General features: G+C 42.0%; 1 protein-coding gene across 6 annotated transcripts; it reads right to left on the reverse strand.

The window, feature by feature from the left end:
• Positions 1-2,828: 2,828 nt before the first annotated feature.
• On the reverse strand, positions 2,829-13,425 carry gemin4 (gem (nuclear organelle) associated protein 4). Of its 6 annotated transcripts, none has more exons than XM_043718350.1 (3): positions 13,339-13,425; positions 10,268-10,359; positions 2,829-6,372 (listed from the first exon to the last, which is right to left on the reverse strand). In XM_043718350.1, the coding sequence occupies exons 2-3, from the start codon at positions 10,275-10,277 to the stop codon at positions 3,095-3,097; spliced, it is 3,288 nt and encodes a 1,095-aa protein (XP_043574285.1). In that variant the 5' UTR covers positions 10,278-10,359; positions 13,339-13,425; the 3' UTR covers positions 2,829-3,094. The 6 variants fall into 6 exon arrangements, with proteins under 6 accessions (XP_043574285.1, XP_043574282.1, XP_043574280.1 ...); XM_043718347.1 differs by having other exon boundaries at positions 13,335-13,413; XM_043718345.1 differs by having other exon boundaries at positions 13,303-13,402.
• Between the last annotated feature and the right edge of the window lie 8,912 nt (positions 13,426-22,337).

Here is a 22,337-nt window from a genome sequence, read left to right on the forward strand (position 1 = left end):
GTCTCCATGACTTGTTCTGACTTGTCCTACCTGCCTATCTCCTTTTCCATCTATCCACTCCACCTTCTCCTCCCTGACCTATCACCTTCATCCCCTCCCCCACTCACCCATTGTACTCTATGCTACTTTCTCCCTACCCCCACCCTCCTCTAGCTTATCTCTCCACGCTTCAGGCTCACTGCCTTTATTTCTGATGAAGGGCTTTTGCCCGAAACGTCGATTTCTAAGCTCCTTGGATGCTGCCTGAATTGCTGTGCTCTTCCAGCACCACTAATCCAGAATCCTCAATATTGATTCCAGACTTCATGAAGTTTCATGACATCAGGTCAAGCATGGGCTTGGACATCACCCAGCCCCCCCACCCACCCCAAGCTGTTCACCTACTGCCCTCCCTTCATGGCTGAATCAGTGCTCCTTTATGAATCACAGTCACAGAAGCAACAGGACATGGCTGCCTTCTCTCTTTAAACAAAAAACGTCTGATTACTTTGAAGTTCACAAACAAGGATGAATTAAATATCACAGGGCAGGAGGGAGGAAGAGAATCAAATACGATAAAATTATACAAGAAGGAGATGCTAAAAGTGTTGGTGTTGCTTAAAAGTAAACAAGATATCCTTGCTTGCTGAGGCAAGCTTGGGTGGAGATGACAGAATCTTTCAGTCCTCCTTGAATGCTGAAGTTGTACAATTGCACTGTTACACAGATCAGCAGCTGTGAATTCTGTAGTGAGTGCCTCACTTCCTGACTTGACAAGCCTGTCCACCATTTACATCTGAAACACTCCTTTGTGGGAGAGAGACTCTACTTGTTTCTGATGTTAGTCAGATCTCCTTCAAACTTCCATAAAAGGGTTTCTAAAATCAAAATTCAATCCTTAATTATTCCAAACTGAAAACAGGCTAATAACCTTCAATAAAAACAAAGAATTGTGGATATTACAAATCTGAAAAACGACAAGGTGAGGGAGAGGCTCAGCATGTCTGGAATGAGAGGAACAGAGTTGGTGTGTTGAATTCAGTGGCTGTTTTTTGGGGAGGAGTCGGAGTGAGTGGAGTAGCTGGTGACAGTGCTCTCTCCCTGGGCACCATCTCCATGTATTCTGTTCACTCTCATCTGTCATCAGGATAAATACCAGCCTTTAATTCAGTTTCAACAACATATCACTGGATTTGAAGCAGTGGTTCTGTTTTTCTCTCTGCAGCTGTGCATCTGTTGAGATTCTCCAGCACTTTCTGTTTTAGTAACGGCCTTCAATGTTTACTCCACCTGGCATAAACTAACCAAGCGTAGACAATTTTCAACGGCTAGTCCAAGTTCATTCTGCAATCTGATGTAACTTGAGACCTGGGAACTGGTTCCAGATCATGTTTGCTGCAGTTCTCGTGTGTGAAATTAAGCTGATGCATTAATCAGTACTCTCTGAATTCATGTACCACTCTGTTTAACAATAATAGAATCAAATCATGAGAGGTGAGGAAAGGAAAAATAAGACAAGGTCTTTTCCCTGGGATGGGAGAATCCAAAACTATAGGTTTAAGGTAAGAGGGGAAAGATTTAACCGGGACCTTGGGGGCAACATTTTGACGCAGAGGATGGTGCATGTGTGGAATGAGCTGCCAGAGAAAGTGATGGAGGCTGGTACAATTATAACATTTAAAAGGCATCTAGAAAGGTATATGAATAGGAAGGTTTAGAGGGTTATGGGCCAATTGTTAGCAAATGGGACTAGATTAATTTCGGATATCTGGTTGGCATGGGCGAGTTGGACTGAAGGGTCTGTTTCTGTGCTGCACTGCACTACAACTCAATGTTCCAGGGTGAAGCAAGTCAATTGATCAGTAGCACATCCATGACTTTAAACACTTGCTACGTACACAACTGACACTCAATGGCAGCAGTGTGTACCAATTCCAAGGTGCACTGCAGCAACTTGCCAAGGCTCCTGAGTCAGCATCCTTAAAATCTGTAATCTCTCTAACTAGATGACCAAGGACAGCAGATACATGGAAACACCACCACCTTCACGTACTCCCAAAAGTCACACATCCTGATTTGGAATGATATCGCCACTCAATCACTGCCATAAGATTTCCATCATAAGTTACCAGGTCCATTTGGAGCAGGGGAACAGAGTTTTCCATCAAGATTTGTACTTACGTTTTTAGTAGTATTGAGTTGAATTTCTTTCAGATTTCAAAAGAAGCAGCTTGATCTTTTGTTTGTACCACAGTGGATCAACAAAATTAATGCACCAAAATAATTTCCCGTCCTCAATGATAAAAGTGGAATATTTGGTATATAGTAAATAAAATCTCATGACAAGACAAAATTTGAGAAGATTTTTTTAATATTTACAAACCATGGAGGAAAATAAAATCTGGGGGAGAATGATTTTGTTTTAAATCAACTAGGGCAGTACCTTGGCTGCTCAGGGACTCACAAAGCCCTTAAAAAAGGCAAAATAAAGAAATTAACTTTAATAAAAACATTGAGTTGCACTCTCAACATTTACACTGAGACCTTATAATTTCAACTCAGGGTCCGGAGATGGCTATAAACAACTCAGTATTCAGTCTCAATTTAATTGCGCACTGGAACTTTGAGTTTCCTTTGCTTCGCAGGACTTGCACAGGAGTCTTTGAAACAAGATTCAACTTTTCCATACAATAAAACACTCTTGCAAGCCAAATTCCAGCAGCTCATGGACAGCCATAAACTACTCAACAGATTTTAAAAAGGCCATGGATGCTGGAAATCAGAAACAAAAACAGAAATTGCTGGAAAATCTCAGCAGGTCTGGTTGCATTTGTGGAAAGAGATCAGAGTTAACATTTTGGGTCAAGTGATCCTTTCTTCTGAACTGATAGTAGCTAGGAAAAAGGCGGGAAGATAGGGTGGGAAGAATGGTAAGGAGTAAACTTTTACCTCCCTACAGTTCCGCCCCCAACTCTATCTTCTGCATAAAAGCCAATCTTTTCCTAGCTACCATCAGTTCTGGAGAAGGGTCACACAATGCAAAAGAGTAACTGACTCCTCTCCACAGATGCTACCAGTCCTGCTGAAATTTTCCAGCAAATTCTGATTTTGTAACTCAACAGATTTTGCTGATTTTCTGCAGGAGTACAGAACGTTGCTCTTCGCTGGACAGATTCTCGGCAATGGAATAGAGGAAGTGTTTTTCATCGACTTTGCTGAGTAGCCCAGATGTAGTGGAATTGGCCGTCGTCAGGATCTCATACTGGGAAAGCAGCTCCAAGGCTACATAATAGAGGGGCTCAGACGTACCGCTGGGCATCATTACCATAATGTGAATCACGTGGCAAAAGAGCTGCATGACAACAAAAGTGGCTTCCTGACTTCCATCCGGATTCTGAGCTCCGTGCTCTTTGAGTCTGCACCTCAGAGACTCCAAGATGTCTGACATACTACCAGCACACTGTCGTGCTACATACTTCCACCCGGCTGCTGGAAGCCAGTCAGAGCAGCTACAACTGCAGATCAGCTGAAAGGCCCTCAGTAAAAGCTGAGAGAACTGTAGGTGATGGGCAAAAGGTCGGAGGTTGAGCAATGGCATATAGTGAACATATTCCAGGGTATATGGCACATGAAGCAATTCGCGCTGCAGAAGGCTGTTCACAACATGGTTGAGGCGTTTCCATTCACTACAGCTGCACCAAGGCAGCACCTGGATCAGTGCAATTAGAAAACCTTTACTAAACATATTGATCTCCTCAACATTTTTAGCATCAATTGTTAGATGAGACAGCATGCACTCCATCATATTAGTAGAGATACAACAACATTCCACCCATGCCAAAAGTCCAGTGCCTGGACCATACTGTGGAAGGTTGAGTGGTGACCAACCATCATCAGAAAGATCACACACCTCAAACAGTGTGGCAGGTACCTCATATTTGAAATGGTCCCCAAAGATACTTTTTAACCAAAGACGCATAGTCCAGTCCAACTGTTCAGTTTTTCTGTACAACCAACAAACAGATGTAGACCACATATCTGGATTTCTAGAAATGATCTGTCCAACAACATCACAAACTATGTTCAACGTCTCAATCAGGAGACCTTTTGTTTCTATAGAAATGTGATTTGATGTTTTATTGCTGTCCTCCTCCCAGCATAAAATGCATCGGTCCAGAAGTTGAGAAAGAGCAAAAATGAGGGGGAAAGGGCAACAGGCAAGTAGCCAATGTTCTTTGGTCCCGTCATCTGTCAACGGAGTCTTTAGAGCACTGTTAAGGACTTTAAGAGGAAACCCGATACTCGAGTTGCTTTCCATTAGATAAGGAAGGACAAATATCTTTGTAGCATCTGCTGGCTGGAGGAGAGGACTTGGGGATTCTTCATTAATTCCTTCTCCTGGTTCCATAAGAGATGTCAAGAATTCAAGAAATTGATTTTCACCTTTAGTGGTGGCAAAGCTATCCCAAGCAGCTTCCAGGAGACATTTGGCAAAGATATTGAGCCCGTCTGAAGACAGCTTGTCCTTAAAGGTCAGCGCTGGCAAGTTTTTTAGGATCTGGCCAAGTAGCTTATGGGCACCCAGATTCACTGCAGCCAAGTGGCACGCCTTCTGGAGGGTGGCTTCTGGATTTAAAAAAGCAACTCTTGCAATAGCGTTCACTGCTTTATCAAAGTTCTTTGCAGCCTCGCTGTGCGTAATACAGTTAAACACCATGTTCACCTCCTCTTCAAACCAGTCCTTAAAAGCTCCCTCATCTCTACAGAGGCCTTTGCTATCATAAGTTGACAGGATCCCCAACAGAGCTTTATTTTTGTCAGCAACTGACAGTGCAGTCAAGCAATCTAAAATGATATTCATCAGTCGTTTCAGCTTTGACACTTCACTGATCCCACTGGATGAAACTTCTTTAAGCGTTCCAGCTAACCTCAATACTATATCAGTATCTTGAAAAATGTCCTGGTTTCTTTCAAGACAATCAAGCCAACCATCAGCTGATAAAGCCCAATCAGGACTAGATGCAAATATTTCACATATTTCTGCATATCTTTCCATTCTTCTATCAATTATCGTCAAAACAATGGAAAATTTAACTTTATCTGTAGCAGCAGCATCATCTAAAGGCACGAGCGTGCCAATCTGCTGAACAAAAGTGGCTGAATTCAGCAGGAGATCAGACAGATTTTTTTTGGCATCTTCAGATACCATCTTGGATTTTTGAAGCAGGGGACAGATTTCACGGAAGCGTTTTAAACTTTCTGCTGTTCTATAAATAGCCAAGTGTCTCTTCTGAATTTCAGTGTCATCCTCAGGCTCGCTTTGGAGTTCATTTACCCATGAGTGGAGGAGATCAGCAAGCAACTCAATCCCTACTGTCAGTGCTCCCTCAGGAAGCTGGAATGAAGACTTCTGAGATGTGGCTCTCAGCTCTCTCTCTGTCTCTTTCACATTCCTGATGAATATTTTTGGTACTGGAAACGTTTGGACCTCAGAATTACCTAATGTAATCAGTCTGGCAAATTTCTCCAAATACACCTTAGTAGACACTTCAACAATATTTTCAGAAAGAACTGAATTGCGTATCATGTCTGACAGCTTTGCTAGGGCAGAACACTTATAAATATAAGGATTTATAAGACTTTTCAATCTCTTAAGACCATCTAGTAGCAGAGAAGGAATGGGTAGGTCACTTGAAGTTACAGGCATGCTCACTGAAGGGAACAAAGAAGAAACATCAGGATCTAGTTTGAGTCTCTTAGATGAATGACTAAATTCATCAGCCGCACGTGCCAAGTACTTTTTAGCCTCCTCTCCAAATGTTTGAACAATTCCATCCCTTTGTCCATCATGTTGTTTCATTAATTCCCACCATACATCTAGAAACATGGCCACATCGTCATCACAGGTTCCATCAAGAACATGGTCCACAAAATGAGTCATTTCCAGGCAGCTTGCTTCAGCTGGCAATTCTGAAAGTAACTCAACAAAGACATCGGAGGCCCCCAGTGATTTTACTATCTCAAATAAAACAGTGTGATTTATCTCTGGAATCATGCTTTCCGCTGAAAAGAAGAGGTCTTCCTTCCACCTTCGATCACGTTCAGCATCTGAATCCAATTCCTCCTTAACATTAGACCCAGTTACATTAGAGTTCAGTAGCTTTGCCCAGACAAAAGCAAGTACTTTCCTCTGCCAGTGCTTGGTTTCTGTAGGATCCTCTGCCAAGTCAGTCCTTCCATCACAGATCTCATGTACAGCACAGACAATAGGTTTCCCTAAGGTTGTCCAATCAGATTTTTTCATTTCCAAAAGCATATTGTGCTGGCTTTGCTTCTTGGCTAACAGAAAGCCCCCATGAAGAACTGCCAACTTCTCACAACAAATCCAGGATCCTGCACAGTGCAGAAAAATCAATTAATTCCAAACTCAAAGGTGAAATCCTTAATTTAGAAACTTCCATTACGGCATCAATAAATAAAATACATTTTATTATATAGCACCTTTAATGTTGAGACATAGGATATGTGAGTGAAAACTTGGTCAATGATATAGGTAGAGCAACTTAAAGGAGAAAAGGGATAAGGGCCCTGTCTTCGAAGGCAGAAAGAACATGTACGCAGCCTTTCAATTCAAATAACCGTTCATCTGTTCATTTTTCAAATGCCCTGATTATAGTCAACCATCACAGTTTAAAGTGTAAACATAGCCTGACAGTTAACTGTCAATCATCATTCATGGGTGCATGCTCCATATCTCTACCAAGAAAAGCCAATTATTTTGCACTTTCCTCTCATGCAGTATAAATTTTGATTTTCCGCTTAAAGTGACAGTCCTGATCAGTGCGTGAAGAAAAACTTTGACAAAATATCTTCTCTTTCAGCAATACTCACATGACCTAACTATGCAATGATTAACTTACGTTAGGAACATCTTTTTATTTGACTGTTAGATATTTGTTTTAGGATATTGACTTTAATGAGAAATGCTAATGGAAGGACAGTTGGGAAAGAGTCACTGAACTCAACAGTGCAAGAGAGTAGAATAATTGAAAAATTCTCCAGCACTCAATTCACGCTCTTCCTTCTCCAGCACTCAATTCACGCTCTTCCTTCTCCCAATCAGAATGGGAGCTTCTGATTTCCTTTAGTCAGAAATTTGGAAATCAAAGAAAGAAAAAATCTGATACCAAACACTCAAGTTATTGTTTTGCATGAATCTCGAGGCTTACAGAACAAAATTAAAGGAACCATTAGATCAAATAATAGTTATTTCACAGAACAAAACCATTCAGCATACTGTGTTTGTGCTAGTCCTCTGCAAAAGCCAATCAACTGGACCTACTTCCCCATCTTTTCCTCAGAGTACTCTCATTTCTATGTCCTTAGGTAATGATTCAATTGCCTTTTGAAAATCACAACTGAACTCCATCACACTCAGGCAGTGAATTCCAGATCCAAACCAATTGCTGCTTGAAAAATGTCTTTTTTTCCCCTTATTACCACTGCTTTGTTTGCTAATCACCTCAAATTAGTATCCTTTGATTCTTGATTCTTCCATCCGTGGAAATAATTTCTCTACCTACTCAGTCTAAATTCCTCATGTCGTGAACACCTCTGTTAAATCCCCTCACAACCATTTTTCTAAGCAGAACAGCCCAGCTTATCTATGTAACTGAAGCCTCCCATACCTGGAATCATTCCTTTCAGTATTTCCTGAACGTACCTAAAGTCTTCACATCCCTCCTGAAGTATGATGTCCAGAATCAGACAAAAAACCTCTAGCTGAGGCTGAACTAATATTTCAGAAACGTTCATCATAACCTTCTTGCTTTGGTGATCTAAGCTACTATTTATAAAGCCTGGGAACCCAAATATCTTTCCCAACTTTCCCTGTTACCTTCAAGGATTTGAGCACATACAACTCCCTGGAGGAGGTCTTGTGGTGACGTGGATAATGTCCCTGTTTCTGAGCCAGAAGCTCCAAACTTGAATTCATTCATTCCTTGATGACCAAGGAGCATGCATTTAAAATGTGTCAAAACAGGTTGACTATCAACCTATAAATCCTTCCAACACACAAGCAAGCAGTAAGAGATTCCTGATAAAATAAGAGATGGAAAAAAGACATGAGGGCACCTACCTTCAGCATCCATTCCTCTGAAGTACAACATGCCTCTCTACCTCTCTTTCCTCCTTTAAGACCCACTTAAAAGGGTACCTCTTTGACTGAGCTATTGGCAGTTTTACACAATATCTGATGTAGCTTTAGACCTAGTTTTACAATGTTTTGGTGTGCTGCTTTGGGGAGCTTCATTAATTTATACATAAAGTTGTTGTTGAGAGCTGTGTTGCCTGGGCAAGAGTTAACATACGCCAGCTAGCACAGAGTGAACAAGGCTGGATGCAAATTAGGTTGTACGAACCCTGAGTTTTGAATATACACAAGTTTGCATAAAGTGGAAAATGGGCAGGTGGCCAAGTTTTGGAGTAGTAAATGCAAGATGTGACAAAGGCACAGATAAGGAGTGGTGACATCAGATAATATTCTGATAGTGGAAGTAGACAGGTTTGGTGATAGAATTGTGGCTGAAGTACGGTTCACAGTTAATACAGTACAGTCATAGAGTCATATTGGGATCTAACAAGCATGTCAATGATATAGGAGAACAGGGTGCTTATAGAGGAGATCATTTGAAAGAAATTTGGAGGTGAAGTCAGTGGATTAGCAATCAAGTATTCTTGGCTCAGAATAATATTCTAGGGACATGGGTATATGAAATAGAATATTAGTCTCAGTAGTACATACATACAACTGGTATTTCTTCGAGGAAATTTTCTAGATCATTAGTGACGTTATTTTCTTAATCCCACTCATCAGTATTCTCATTAATTTATTTTATGGGCTGCACAGCGACTCAGTGGTTAGCACTACTGCCTCACAGCACCAGGGACCAGGTTCGATTCTAACCTCAGGTGACTGTCTTTGTGAATGCACGTTCTCCCTGCATCTGCAAGAGTTTTTTCTGGGTGCTCCGGTTCCCTCCCACAGTCCAAAGTGATACAGGTTCAGTGGGTTGGCAGTGCTAAGTTGTCCTGTAGTGTCCAGGGATGCACAGGCTAGGTGGGTTGGCCATGGTAAATGGTGAGGGTTTGCTTCGGGGTTGGATGCTCTTGGATCGTCAGTGCAGGCTCAGTGGGCTGAATGACTTCTTTCGTACTGTAGTGATTCTAGTTACCATTAAACCATTGTTGACTGCCATTAAAAAAGCAACCAGTTTCACTAATGGTCTAAAAGGAATGAAATCTGACATTCTTATCTGGTCTGGCCTACACTCAATTTCAAACCCTTAAGTGCCCTCAGAAATGGCCTATCAAACCATTCAGTTCAAGAGCAATTAGAGTTGCAAAGAAAAAAATGCCAGTGATGAACACATCCCCAAGGGAAAAAAAAAGCAAGGTCACAAAGCAATTTCAAAGTGAGGGTCTGTATAAGATTTTGTTTGATAATACTTGCATGAAAGATCTTATTTTAATTGGAAGGTTCCATATAAATGCAAATTGGTATTGCTGTTACTGCAAGGGTCATCACACTGACAAGGCATCAATACCTCTATACTGTAACTATACCCAGGAAAAGAACAGCTTTGTGAAAGAAGAACTGGAATAGATTTCAATGAAGTAACCCTAACATTTGCAAGAGCAGAGCAACTTCCATTATTGTCCTTAATGTATCGCTCAAAACGTGCAGGTCAGAAAACCATTAAAGCTTTCCACTGAACCTGCAGCAGTAACACGACCACATAATCTCAAAGTCGATCCTTAGTCTGATTCAAGTTGGCTGACGTCCTAACATAATCAGAATTCACATGACGTCAGGTTATAGTCCCACAGGTTTATTTGAAATCCCAAGCTTTCAGAGTGCTGCTCCTTTGTCAGCTGACCTCCTGACATGGTGAGGATCGTGCGACTACCTATTTCTGTTCTTTCTCTCGATTTCTTCAAGTACCAGACAAAAATTCATTAACCAACATATTTTTAAGTCAAATTGTCCTTTCAAAATAAAAGCAACAATGTTCAGCAAGCTTCCTGCAGTAATCAGCCAAGGGAAGCATTTGAACAGCAAGTTCACTTGAGAGTGTTGTTGCTTTCTGCACAAGAACATAACTACACTCAAATTTCTTCCTGCAATTTAGCAAATCTTGCACTGCAGAAGCTGCACCTCATGCTCAAGTTATGCTGTACAGAGATATTCCACAAAATATGGTCTTTAAAACAAAAGGGAACTTACCCTGCTCCATTTTGAGAGATTACGTTCCCATACACTGTGCAATCCTTGATGGCTTGATCATACAATCGGAAACTCCTCCAAACCTGTGAATTCTTCGAAAAAAATTGAACTTTTTAAACAAATTCTTTAAAAATCAATTTGTAAAGAATATCACCCCACAAAAAAGACCGTTTTCTTGTTTAAAAAACTCGGCAGCAATTGAAAGATGTAGTTATCCTGCCTCCTATATCAAGCTGTTTTCAGTAGGTTATGAATATAATAATGGCAGCATGACTGAAATGTCAATTCTCAATGAAATACTGCTTTGTGACAGATCATTGCTAGACAAAACAACTTATTTTCGCCTCACAGTAAAGGCTTATGCCCGAAACGTCGATTCTCCTGTTCCTTGGATGCTGTCTGACCTGCTGCGCTTTTCCAACAACACATTTCCAGCTCTGATCTCCAGCATCTGCAGTCCTCACTTTCTCCTCACAGTAACTGCAGCCTAGTCAAAATGCAGACACCTGGACAAAATAAAGTCTCTTTTGTTTTTCAACATCATCAAGTCTCTGCATTCAATTGACCAATGTATGCTATCCCAAGTGTGACTCCACAATCAGTGCACCTTACTTTCACTTTCAGTATTCCAAAGGGAATTGTCCAGTCTGCAACCCCAGATTCACTCTTCAAATTATTCCCAACACCTTCAGTTCTTGCATAGGCATTCTCCCAGCTAAGTGCAAAAGACTATATCTACCTTAGAGAATGTTGGAGAAACTCAGCAGGTCATAGAGTCATAGAGATGTACAGCATGGAAACAGATCCTTCGGTCCAACCTGTCCATGCCGACCAGACATTCCAACCCTCTCTAGTCCCATCTGCCAGCACCCGGCCCATATCTCTCCAAACCTTTCTTATTCATATACCCATCCAAATACCTTTTAAATGTTGCAATTGTACCAGCCCCCACCACTTCTTCTGGCAGCTCATTCCATACATGTACCACCCTCTGTATGAAACTGTTGCCCCTTAGGTCTCTTTTATATCTTTCTCTGGCAGCATCTGTGGTTAAAGAAAGAAAATTAGTGTTTTGAGTCCAATATGACTCTTCTTAAGAACCATCTTTTTGCATCCTCACTGACCAAGATGCCAAACTCATTTATGCCAAGTCACGGAATGATTGAATTGTACTTCTTTCAATCTAGATCACTGCATTCACTGCACAGTGTGGTCTGCTCTACACCAGGAAGAGCAAAAGTAAATTGGGTGACTGCCTTACAGAACACCATGCTGTCCATGTGACCCCAAAATTCTGGCTACCTATTCACCAACCCATTTTCAATGATCGTTGGTTTCCTGCAGCTGTTCAATGAAGTTGAAGACCAGTACTTTTCTTCCAAGTAGGTGCTTTACAGTCTTCTGGATTCAACATCGAGTTTAACTTCAGACTATAAATGTTTCCCACTCTGTTTCAGATTGCAGCTATTGACAATGGTCCTACAATTCCCATTTATAACTCTAGATATGTCTTTGGTTTTTTTATTCTAATCCCTGCATCTGTACTCAAATGAAACCCCATTACATCGCTAAAATTTTTCACTTCTAGCAAAAGGTCATGAACACGAAACATTACATCTGTTCTTCTCTCTGCAGATGCAGGAGTACATACTGAGTATCTCTAGCATTTTTCCATTGTTTTATCCGAAATATGGAGAGCTTGGTAATAATTGCACCTTGCAGTGAGAGTCAAATAAAATGTGTGCTGGTTTGTCAACATCTGCAGAGATAGAAACACAGTTAACACTGCAAATCCAATGTCTACTCTACTTTCAGACCTCCAATATCCAGTATTTTGTTTGAGATTCTAAAACTAATGGACAAACGAAGCGTAAGACACTACAGCCAGCAGATAACAACATGACTGCAAGTTTGGCCTCTTGAACACTGAAGTACAGCAACTGCTCCAAAAGATTTTATAAACACACCCATTTCCTATTATATTGATTAGATTAAAAAAAAACCCTGCAGATGCAGGAGTAATTGGACAAACAGGAGGCTGGAAGAACACAGCAAGCCTGGCAGCATCAGGAGGTGAAGAAGTGAACATTTCATGTATTTTAGAATCCCTACAATGTTGAAACAGGCCATTTGGCCCAAAGAGTCCACACCGACCCTCTGAAGAGTAACCCACCCAGATACATTCCCCTACCCTATTATTCTACATTTACCCCTAACTAATGAACCTAACCTACACACGTTTGGACTGTGGGAGGAAACCGGAGCACCTGGAGGAAACCCACACAGACACTGGGAGAACATGCAAACTTCACACAGTCACCCAAGACTGGAATCAAACCCAGGTTCCTGTGAGGCAGCACGGCTAACCACCAAGCCGCTCCATCTTCAGTACTATCCCCACAACCATTGCTGGAGTGTTCTTCCAGTCTCTTATTATACTGAAGACGTGATGAGGAGGTGCCAGTGGTGGACCAGGGTGTACAAAGTTAAAAATCACCGAACACAGGTTATAGTCCAACAGGTTTACTTGGAAGCAGTAGCTTTCAGAGCGCACCGAAAGCTGGTGCTATTATATTGAACATGATTTGGAGACCTGATGAAGGTCCAGCGCTCCAAAAGTTCGTGTGCTTCCAATTAAACCTGTTGAACTATAACCTGGTGTGATTTTTAACTATTATATTGAAGACATTGTGTGCATGTTTCATGCTGAAATGTGGTTTCTCCATACCATAATCAATACAACTTAACTAAAATCATATATTTTAACTGCATTCAAACCACAGCAGGCAAACTTAACGTTCTGAAGAAATCAAACGCCCTCCTGAAGATGATTTAACCCAAAGATAAAAGAACAGGGAGCGGTGTACACTTGGGATAAAGTTGTAGGTAGGCCCGAGGCCCTTGAGGGGGATGTGTAGCCTCCGGGACTACCTCAGGCTTCCCCGCCCCCACCTTAATCCCAATCCCCATCCCCAAAACCCAGGCCGCCCCCCCGCATACAGAACCAAAACCTCCTCCCTCCAACTCTCACTCACTCATTCATTCATTCTCTGCCTCCATCACTCACTCACTCCCTCCGCCGAGCGGGACGTCCGCCCAGCAACACGAGAGGAAAGCCGAGCGCCAGCGCTGCTGCCCCCTACGCTGGATGAGTCGCTCCACTGCATTGCAGCTGGCCCCTGCCCAGAGGCATCAGCATTTCTGAGCCAGGATTCCCAGGCTCATGTTTCTAAGGGCGTGTCATGACACCTCTGAACAGTTTGGTCCAGAACCCTATGTGATGAAAGTTGCTAACATATTATTTTTAAAAGGAACCTTTGTGTCGCTGAGCCAGGAGGCTGCTCCAGAGGTGTGTTACAACATCTCTGAACAGGTTGGTTAGAAAATATCTACTTTATTCATTTGGCGATGCAAGTTGCAAAGTTTTTAAAAGAGTTCTGTGGCACAGTCAGTGTCTGTACCTCTGAGCCGGGAGACTCAGGGGTTGATGTCCTGTATGTTCCAGAAGTGTGTTTAGGATGTTGGAATCCAAGGTAGACAAGCAGGAGGGTGGAAGAACATAGCAAGCCAGGCAGCATCAGGAGATGGAGAAGTCAATGTTTCAGATGTAACGCTTGAAATGTGTGGTTGAACAGGTTGATGAGAAAAAAATATCTATTTGACCCTCTTGGAGATGGAAATTGCAAAGGTTTTTTTTTAATAGGTTCGGTGGCACAGTGGTAATATCCTGACCTCCGAGCTAAGAGAACCTGGTTCAAGTTGCATCTGCTCCAGCGATGTATTGTTGTAACATCTTTGAACATGCTGATTGAATAGATCTATTCTCACAACAGAAGAAACATACCCAGAGAAAGTTCTAGAGAAACTCAACAAGTCTGGCAGCGTCTGTGGAGAGAGAATAGACTTAACATTTTAAATCCACTCTGACACTTATTTTTCAGACTGTATTCATTTTAGATTTTCAATATTTGCAGAATTTTTGCTTTTATTCCAAGAAATACGCCACAAAAGTTTTAAAAAATGAAAGCCCAAAAACCCCGCAAGATATTTCCACTCCTCTAATTCTGGCCTCAGATTTTAATTGCTCCCATGATTGGTGCCCACTCGCATCATCAGCTTTAGACTCTAAAACCCGTGCCTACATGTTTGCACATTACACCATTGAGATACTTAGAAAAGGTTACTTTGACTAAGTTTGTCATCATATGATCTAATACTTGGTTTTTGTAATTTGAAATGCATATATGGGATGTGGGCATCACTGGCTGGGCCAGCATTTGATTTAGATTTAGATTTGATTACAGTGTGGAAACAGGTCCTTCAGCCCAACAAGTCCACACCAACCTGCCGAAGTGCAACCCACCCAGACCCATTCCCCTACACCTAACACTATGGGCAATTTAGCATGGCCAATTCACCTAACCTGCACATTTTTGGATTGTGGGAGGAAACCAGAGCACCCGGAGGAAACCCACGCAGACACGGGAAAATGTGCAAACTCCACACAGAGAGTCGCCTGAGGCGGGAATTGAACCTGGGTCTCTGGCGCTGAGAGGCTGCAGTGCTAACCACTGTGCCACCGTGCCGCCCATTTATTGCCCATCCTTAATTGCTTTGGATACGAGTAGGTTGATAAACCATTTTTAGAGGGCAGTTAAGAATAAACCCCATAGCTATGGGTCTGGAATCACCTCTAGGCCAGACCAGACAAAGGTAGCAGATTTCCTTCCCTAACCTAAAGGACATTAGTAAGATGCTGCCATGGATCACACTTTTTACTGTACTTTAATGGCACTATGTAAATGTAGGTTTTGTGTTAAAAAAATGACTATATGCTTTTATTCCACAGGTTTTGGTATGTCAAATTCAAGATGGCTGACAAAATAGAAGCAGAGAGAAGAGATTTTGACCTCAAGAGCCTCCCCCTTCTCCAGTTGACCCCCCCCCATGACCCTACTCAATGAGCCACTCTTGACAACACCCACCTTTCTAAGGGCAGTGCTTGTCACTGGCCACTCGGGTGTTTTCTTATCTTCCTGGTGGTGGAAATTGAATAAAGATTCGTGCACCTTGTGTCTCACACCTGCTCACACACCATGGGTGCTGGGGAAAAAATAAGCACTACCGCGGTTAGGCGGTAGTGTGGGGGGAAAAAAAAACACTGCTTGATCCTGAGACTCAGATCTGCCAGCAGATGGCACAATCTCCTTTTCTGTGGTGCAACTGAGTGTTGGAACTCCTGGCGAGGTGACTGCAGACAGGTTGCCATTCTCCTGGGTTCACAGTCAGGAGGAAGACCTGTTGGTGTCCACTTAAATGCCTGACGGGCTGAAGATCCTTCTAAGAGTCAGTGACTCTCCACCCAATGTGAGACAATGAGAGAGAGAATTAAGAGGGGGAGACAAAATGGAAACTTAAAATTTACAAAAAAAAGACTGAGACTCTATGGCTTAAATTTTTAGACCAGCAAGGTTGAGTTTCATATTAGACCTATAATCACATCACCAACAGTATCCTTATGACATTAACTACAAGAACTCAATGAGATCCATTCATATTCACAGCACAAGTCCAGCAATTTCTTGATGCTCACAGAGAGTTTAATCTCAAGCTTTAGTTTTATGAGGATAAATAGCAATCAGCAATTTATGACAATTCACATTTTTTGGCGTAGCCCTTCTGATATCATGAATTGCCAGGTTATGTATACATCAATATTGTCAACCACAGTAATCTTATCTTTATTAATAATGGCAGGTGCCATAAACTCACGGTTGCTTTGGTTAGGGTACAATTAGAACAGTGTATACAGTTCTGATCACCAGATTCTAAGAAGGCTAGGGTCCTGGTTTGGCTGCAGATCCAGTGAAACTTTGGCACAGTGGTTCTCGGGATGGTGGATTTTGGCTGCAGGGTTGGTTCAAAGGCGCTGGGGTTGTTTCCTTGATGCCGGAGAGATTTGATATATGTATGGAATGAGCTGCCAGAGGAAGTGGTGGAGTCTGGTACAATTACAACTTTTAAAAGGCATTTGGATGGGTATATGGATAGGAAGGGTCTGAAGGGGTATGGGCTGGGTGCTGGCAGGTGGGACTAGATTGGGTGAAGCCTGAGAACTCATTGCCAGTATGGGACTGGGAGGTCAGATGGGGAGGGATCTCAAAAAGGAAATTAAGTGAATGTTTGTGGAAAGTAAAGTTGCAGGATGATGGGGATAGAGTTGGTGGGGGGAATTGGACTGACTGGATTGCTCTACTCAGAGTCAACATGGACATGATGGGCTGGATGGCCTCCTGCTGTAATGTCTTTGCAGAACACTGTGAACTCACCATTACGCTGCCAGTAATTTCTGGCCCCTATATTCCTTTTATTAGAGCCCCACATAGTGATGGAAACTGGTCAGTACAACTCTTAAAAGATGTGATTGCATCCTCCAGTTCAGTGAGTCTGGAACAGCCAGGCTAATTTGGGAGAGTGTGGAGTGTGGTCTGTGTGGAGTTTGCATGTTTTATGAACTGACTTGGGGACAGGGAATGGAAAGATTTGCAAAATTGCAGTAGCTCCTAAAACGTGTGATGATGAAAAGTGGCCACACCACATTCAAACACTTATTAACATAGGTTAGTCATTGTTTGAAAATGGGATGGAATTCTGATGAGCTACCTGACTGAGACTGAGGAATTGGTGGTGAGCAGGTTAGTTGATAAACAGCAGAATCTAGATAGGATATGAAATTGGAACAGCAAAGTGTGATGAAGGCTAGCTAGGTTAGCCATGGTAAGTATGGGTTTATGGGAATGAGGATTTCTCTTATTAGACATGCAAGAATTTGCAGAGATAAGCTCCTGTGAGAATTTTGATACTATTTCTCGTGGGTATCTGATTTAATTTCGCCAAATACTTGTTTCAGACCGGAAACCAAGTACCACGGCTTGGACAATACAGTAGGTAGAAACCCCAAGCCTGAACTGATTCTCCTGCTCTATGCTTGTAGAAGTGAGGTCAGTAATTGAACTTAATCCTGGAAGTTTTATCACAGGATAGCTAGGACTGAGGCACATCATTTGCATCTGGAATCACCCGTCTTCCCTCTGCTCCTAATCTTCTCCTAAAGTTGGTAATCTGAAATCAAGTTATGTGGCCATTCTTTAAGTGAAAGCCTAGTTCATTAGTTGCTGTCAAGACAGGGGTATCATGGGCAACCCAATATTGTTCTCACTGATATTCTCTGGGGTGGAGTTTTTGGATAGCAATCAGGGGACTTAACTTGCTCCATCTAATAGACATTATTGGTACTTTAAAAAATAAAATTGTTATTTGATATCAAATCCCAGGCTTTCAAACTTATGACTCAAAGTAAATTATTTTGACATGTTAATACTCAGAATTGAGAAAATTTATTTCCCCTTGCTCTGTTAATTGATCATTAAATAGTAATTACTGCATAAATTTACTCCATCCCACAGATTCATTAATGCTCCTGTCAAAGCCATGAAAACAGTCCAGTTGTTGTGATGAGTGGAGCAGGGAAAACACTAAGCCACATAAGAAACCTTTCAGTAAATTCTGCAGAGAGGCTAACACATCATACAGCACAGAAACAGACCCTTCACTCCAACTGGTTCTTGCTGAATAATGGATAGTTTGAAACAGAACAAGAAGCTATTTCCCTTGACTGCAGATGGAATATTCTACATTCCCCCATTGCTAAAACCATCTTCAGGATGCTTATTTTTGTTTCTTTCCCATGGGGTAAACCATCCTTCTCTCAGTTGTGCTCGACTGGCTAGGTTTCTCAACACTGAGACAGAAATTTCCAAATACACAGCAGAACTTGAGCACAATAACCTTGGCTGACACTCCAGTGTCCATTGAACACTACACTCAATGTCTTGACCAATATTTATCCCTCAATCAACATCACAGTAACAGATCACTTGGTCACTGTGACAGTATTGCTTGTTGGAGGTTGCAGCGCACAATTTGGCTGACATTTTCTACAGCAATGACTACACCTCTAAAACACTTTATATCGGCAGTGAAGCATTTTGGTCATGCAGTGGTTGTGAAAGGTGCTATGTAAATGTACATTTTATTTTCCTTCACAAACTCCTAATCTTTACTGCATCTTGACTGTGCTGAACTGCATTTTGTTGACATTTCCTTCATCGGATTCAATTCTTTCCTAGTATTTTAAAAGATGTGCCATTCTTCAAACTCTCCTTCATGGGGTCACACAAAACAGGAGGCCACCCTACCCATCATGGTGGTTCTTTGATTGAGTATTCAATTATTTCAACTCCACGAGTCTTTAGTCTTACAAATGGAACAAAGCTGGGGTGGGGATGGGGAAAGTGATCCACTGCAAGATTGGAGTGATTGAAATTCAAGTCACAGATCCAGCCGATGAGAGCACGTGAAAAGACAATTTCTGTGTTCATAAAACAGCAATACTTGTACATGTAATCACATGAGGTTTTAAGTACTCTCACATGCATGATAAATATTTTTGTTAAACATTTTTCAAACAATATATGGTATTTTCTTAAAGTTAGAATTTGTAGTCCATTTTAAAACCAGGGGAATGTGAGATGAATACTAATTCCAATGATTTCCCATAATAGTTGCTTACACAGCATCTAAACAAATTAATCTGCCTCATTTGGATTCATGCAACAAGACCATAATGAGGCTGAACTAGCTATGCATTTTATTGTTAAAAGATGTAAAGAAGAATTTGTTTGATTCCAACAGCAGTGAGAAAAGAATTAACTGTACTGTGCCAATAATACACATTACCAAGACCATTCCAATCAAAGAAAGCTTTATTCACAAAGTAATTTTACTATTTTGTTATTAAGAGAAAATGTGGGACATGCACAGCATGGCACTCATTATTTGAATAATCAGCTCTGGTTGGTGTATTATAGTATTACACTATAAATAAACCATACATAGTTGCTAGTGTATGCTGAAGAGAACCTCACTGTAACAATACAATGTGGTACCATGCTAGCTCAATATCTGGTGCTAACAAGAGGAAGCTTTATTGTAATCATTTGGTTCTTTTCGAATCTCCAAAAGCTGTATCATTGCTACTTTGCAGAAACACTGATGACCGACAAGAATTTTGCCAGGAAACGTTTCCAGTATTAATTTCTAAAAAAAATTATGATTCAGAGATGCCGGTGTTGGACTGGGGTGTACAAAGTTAAAAATCACACAACACCAGGTTATAGTCCAACAGGTTTAATTGGAAGCACACTAGCTTTCGGAGCGACGCTCCTTCATCAGGTGACAATCACCTGATGAAGGAGCGTCGCTCCGAAAGCTAGTGTGCTTCCAATTAAACCTGTTGGACTATAACCTGGTGTTGTGTGATTTTTAAAAAAAATTAACCTCTTTTTCTAATCAACCTGTCCAGATATGTTATTACACACTTCAGGAGCAGGTAGGACTGAGAAGCCAGGCCTCCTGTTCCAAGGGTAGGGACACTACCACTGCGCTACAAGAGGGTCCTTCTGTTTCCTCATCCGGTTATTTGTGCACTCATCTTTTACTTTCCCTGGTGTTTGGAATAAAATGAAGAACCGCTGATGTTGGAGATCTGAAACAAGGAAGAGTCTGATGAAGTGTCACTGGACTCAATGTTAACTCTGCTTTCTTCCCACAGATGCTGCTAGGCGTGGTGAGTTTCACCAACAATTTCTGAATGTGTTTCAACCCTGGTGTTGCCCTATGGGTTGGGTCCTTCACCTCAATTATTAAATGCTGTTATTGAAACTTGAATGCCGACTCCATGGGTGTAGTGTGTAACATGAACTAGAAGATCCAGTCTACACCGAACTAATCTTAAATATGGGTGGCAGATTAGTGAAGCTGAGTAGGGATGGGAAATATTTTAAAGGGTTACTGTCCTTGAAATTCAGTTATGCTTGTTAGAAAGAAAAGTGGAGTAAATGTACCTGATTGAATACTGTGAAGGGCCTGGAAACAATGATTCCTACAGTCAAGTAACCTAGAAGCTCATAGATTTGAGTCATACAGGTCAAGATGGTACAATTGTTTACACAAGCATGGGAAGGCAATGGCCTCATGGTATTAATCCAGAAACTCTGATGATGTTCTGGGGACCTGGGTTTGACTCCCAACACAGCAGATGGTGGAATGTGAACTCAAATTAAAAACAAAAATTGGAATTAAGAATCTACTGATGACTATGTAACCATTGCCAATTGTCGGAAAAACCCATCTGGCCTTCAGGGAAGCAAATCTGCCATCCTGACCTGGTCTGGCTGTGTGATTCCAGACCCACAGCAATGTGGTTGACATTCAACTGCTCTCTCAAATAGCCTAGCAAGCCGCTCAGTTGCATCAATTGCTATGAAGCTGCAATCAAGAAATGAAACTGGATGGACCACCTGGTGTTGATCTAGGCATTGGAAAAGATATTGGTAAAAACAGGCCTATCAACTGTGTAAAGACCTCCTCCCTATCATTTGGGGAGTTAGTGCCAAATTTGGGAGAGTTGTCTCATAGACTAGTCAAGCAACAGTCGATATAGTCATCCTCGTGGATTCAACCCTTAAGGACAATTTCCCATCCCTTCCCTCACCATCCCTGGATATGTGCTATCCCATTGGCAGGAGAGACCCAGCCCACGTGGCAGCACAGTGGTATCATGTTGGAGGGAAATTGCTCTGGGAGTTCTCAACATTGACTCCAGACCCCATGAGATCTCATGCCTTCAGGTTAAACATGGGCAAGGAAACCTCCTGCTGGTTACCATATACCATCCTCTCTTGGTTGATGGATCAATATTCCTCCATGGAGAACAACACTTGGTGGAAGCACTAAGGGTGAAAAGGGTACAAAGTGCACTCTGGATGTGGGATTTCAAAGTCCACCATCAAGAGTAGCACGTTAGCACCACTACTGATCGAGTGGGTCGGGTCCTAAAGGACAGTGCTGCTGGACTGGGTCTGCACAGTTGGTGAGGTAACTAAGAGGGAAATCATACTTAACCTCATTCTTAATAAACTGCCTGCTGCAGATGCATCTGTCCATGACAGTACTGGTAAGAGTGCTCATCGCATAGTCCTTGGGGAGTCAAAGCCCCACCTTCATATTGAGGATATCCTCTGTCATGTTGTGTGATACTATCACCATGCTAAATGAGACAGACTTCAAACAGATCTAGCAACTCAAGACTAGACATCCACGAGGCACAGTGGGCCATCAACAGCCCTTGACATCCAGGCTGCATTTGACAAAGTGTGGCATCAAAGAGCCCTAGCAAAGCTGGAATCAATGGGAATCAAAGAACAAACTCTTCGCTGGTTAGAGTCATACCTGGCACATAGGAAGATGGTTGTGGTCATTGGAGGTTAGTCATCTCGGCTCTAGTACATCTCTGGAGTTCCTCAGATTAGAGCCCTCGGCCTAACCATCTTCTGCTGCTTCATGAACGACCTTCCCTCCATCATAAGGTCAGAAGTAGAGATGTTCACCAATGAGTGCATCATGTTCAGCACCATTTGCGACTCCTCAGACAACGAAGCAGTCTGTGTCGAAGAGTTTATGCCCGAAACGTTGACTCTTCTGCTCCTCAGATGCTGCCTGACTGGCCATGCTTTTCCAGCAACACACTCTTCGACTATGTTCCAATGCAACAAGATCTGGACAATATCCAGTCTTGGGCTGACCAAGTAACAAGAAAGATTCATACCACACAAATGCCAACTCCAATTAGATATGATTAACCACTGCCCCTTGTGTTGTTACCGTTGCTGAAACCCCCACTAGCAACATCTGGGGGAGTTACCATTAATCCAAAATCCCAACTGGACTCACCATATAAATACTGTGGCTACAAGAGCAGGTCAGAGGATAGGAATGTCGTAGCAAGTAACTCACCACCTGACTCCCCAAAGCTTGTCCACCCCTTCTGAAGAAGGGTCACTGGTGCCAATATGTTAACTCTGCTTTCTTTCCACAGATGCTGCCAGATCTGCTGAGTTTTTCCAGCAATTTCTGGTTTTGTTTCTGTCCACCATTTACAACACACCGG

The sequence above is a fragment of the Chiloscyllium plagiosum genome, chromosome 28 (assembly GCF_004010195.1).
Source record: "Chiloscyllium plagiosum isolate BGI_BamShark_2017 chromosome 28, ASM401019v2, whole genome shotgun sequence".
NCBI classification, from domain to species: Eukaryota; Metazoa; Chordata; class Chondrichthyes; order Orectolobiformes; family Hemiscylliidae; genus Chiloscyllium; species Chiloscyllium plagiosum.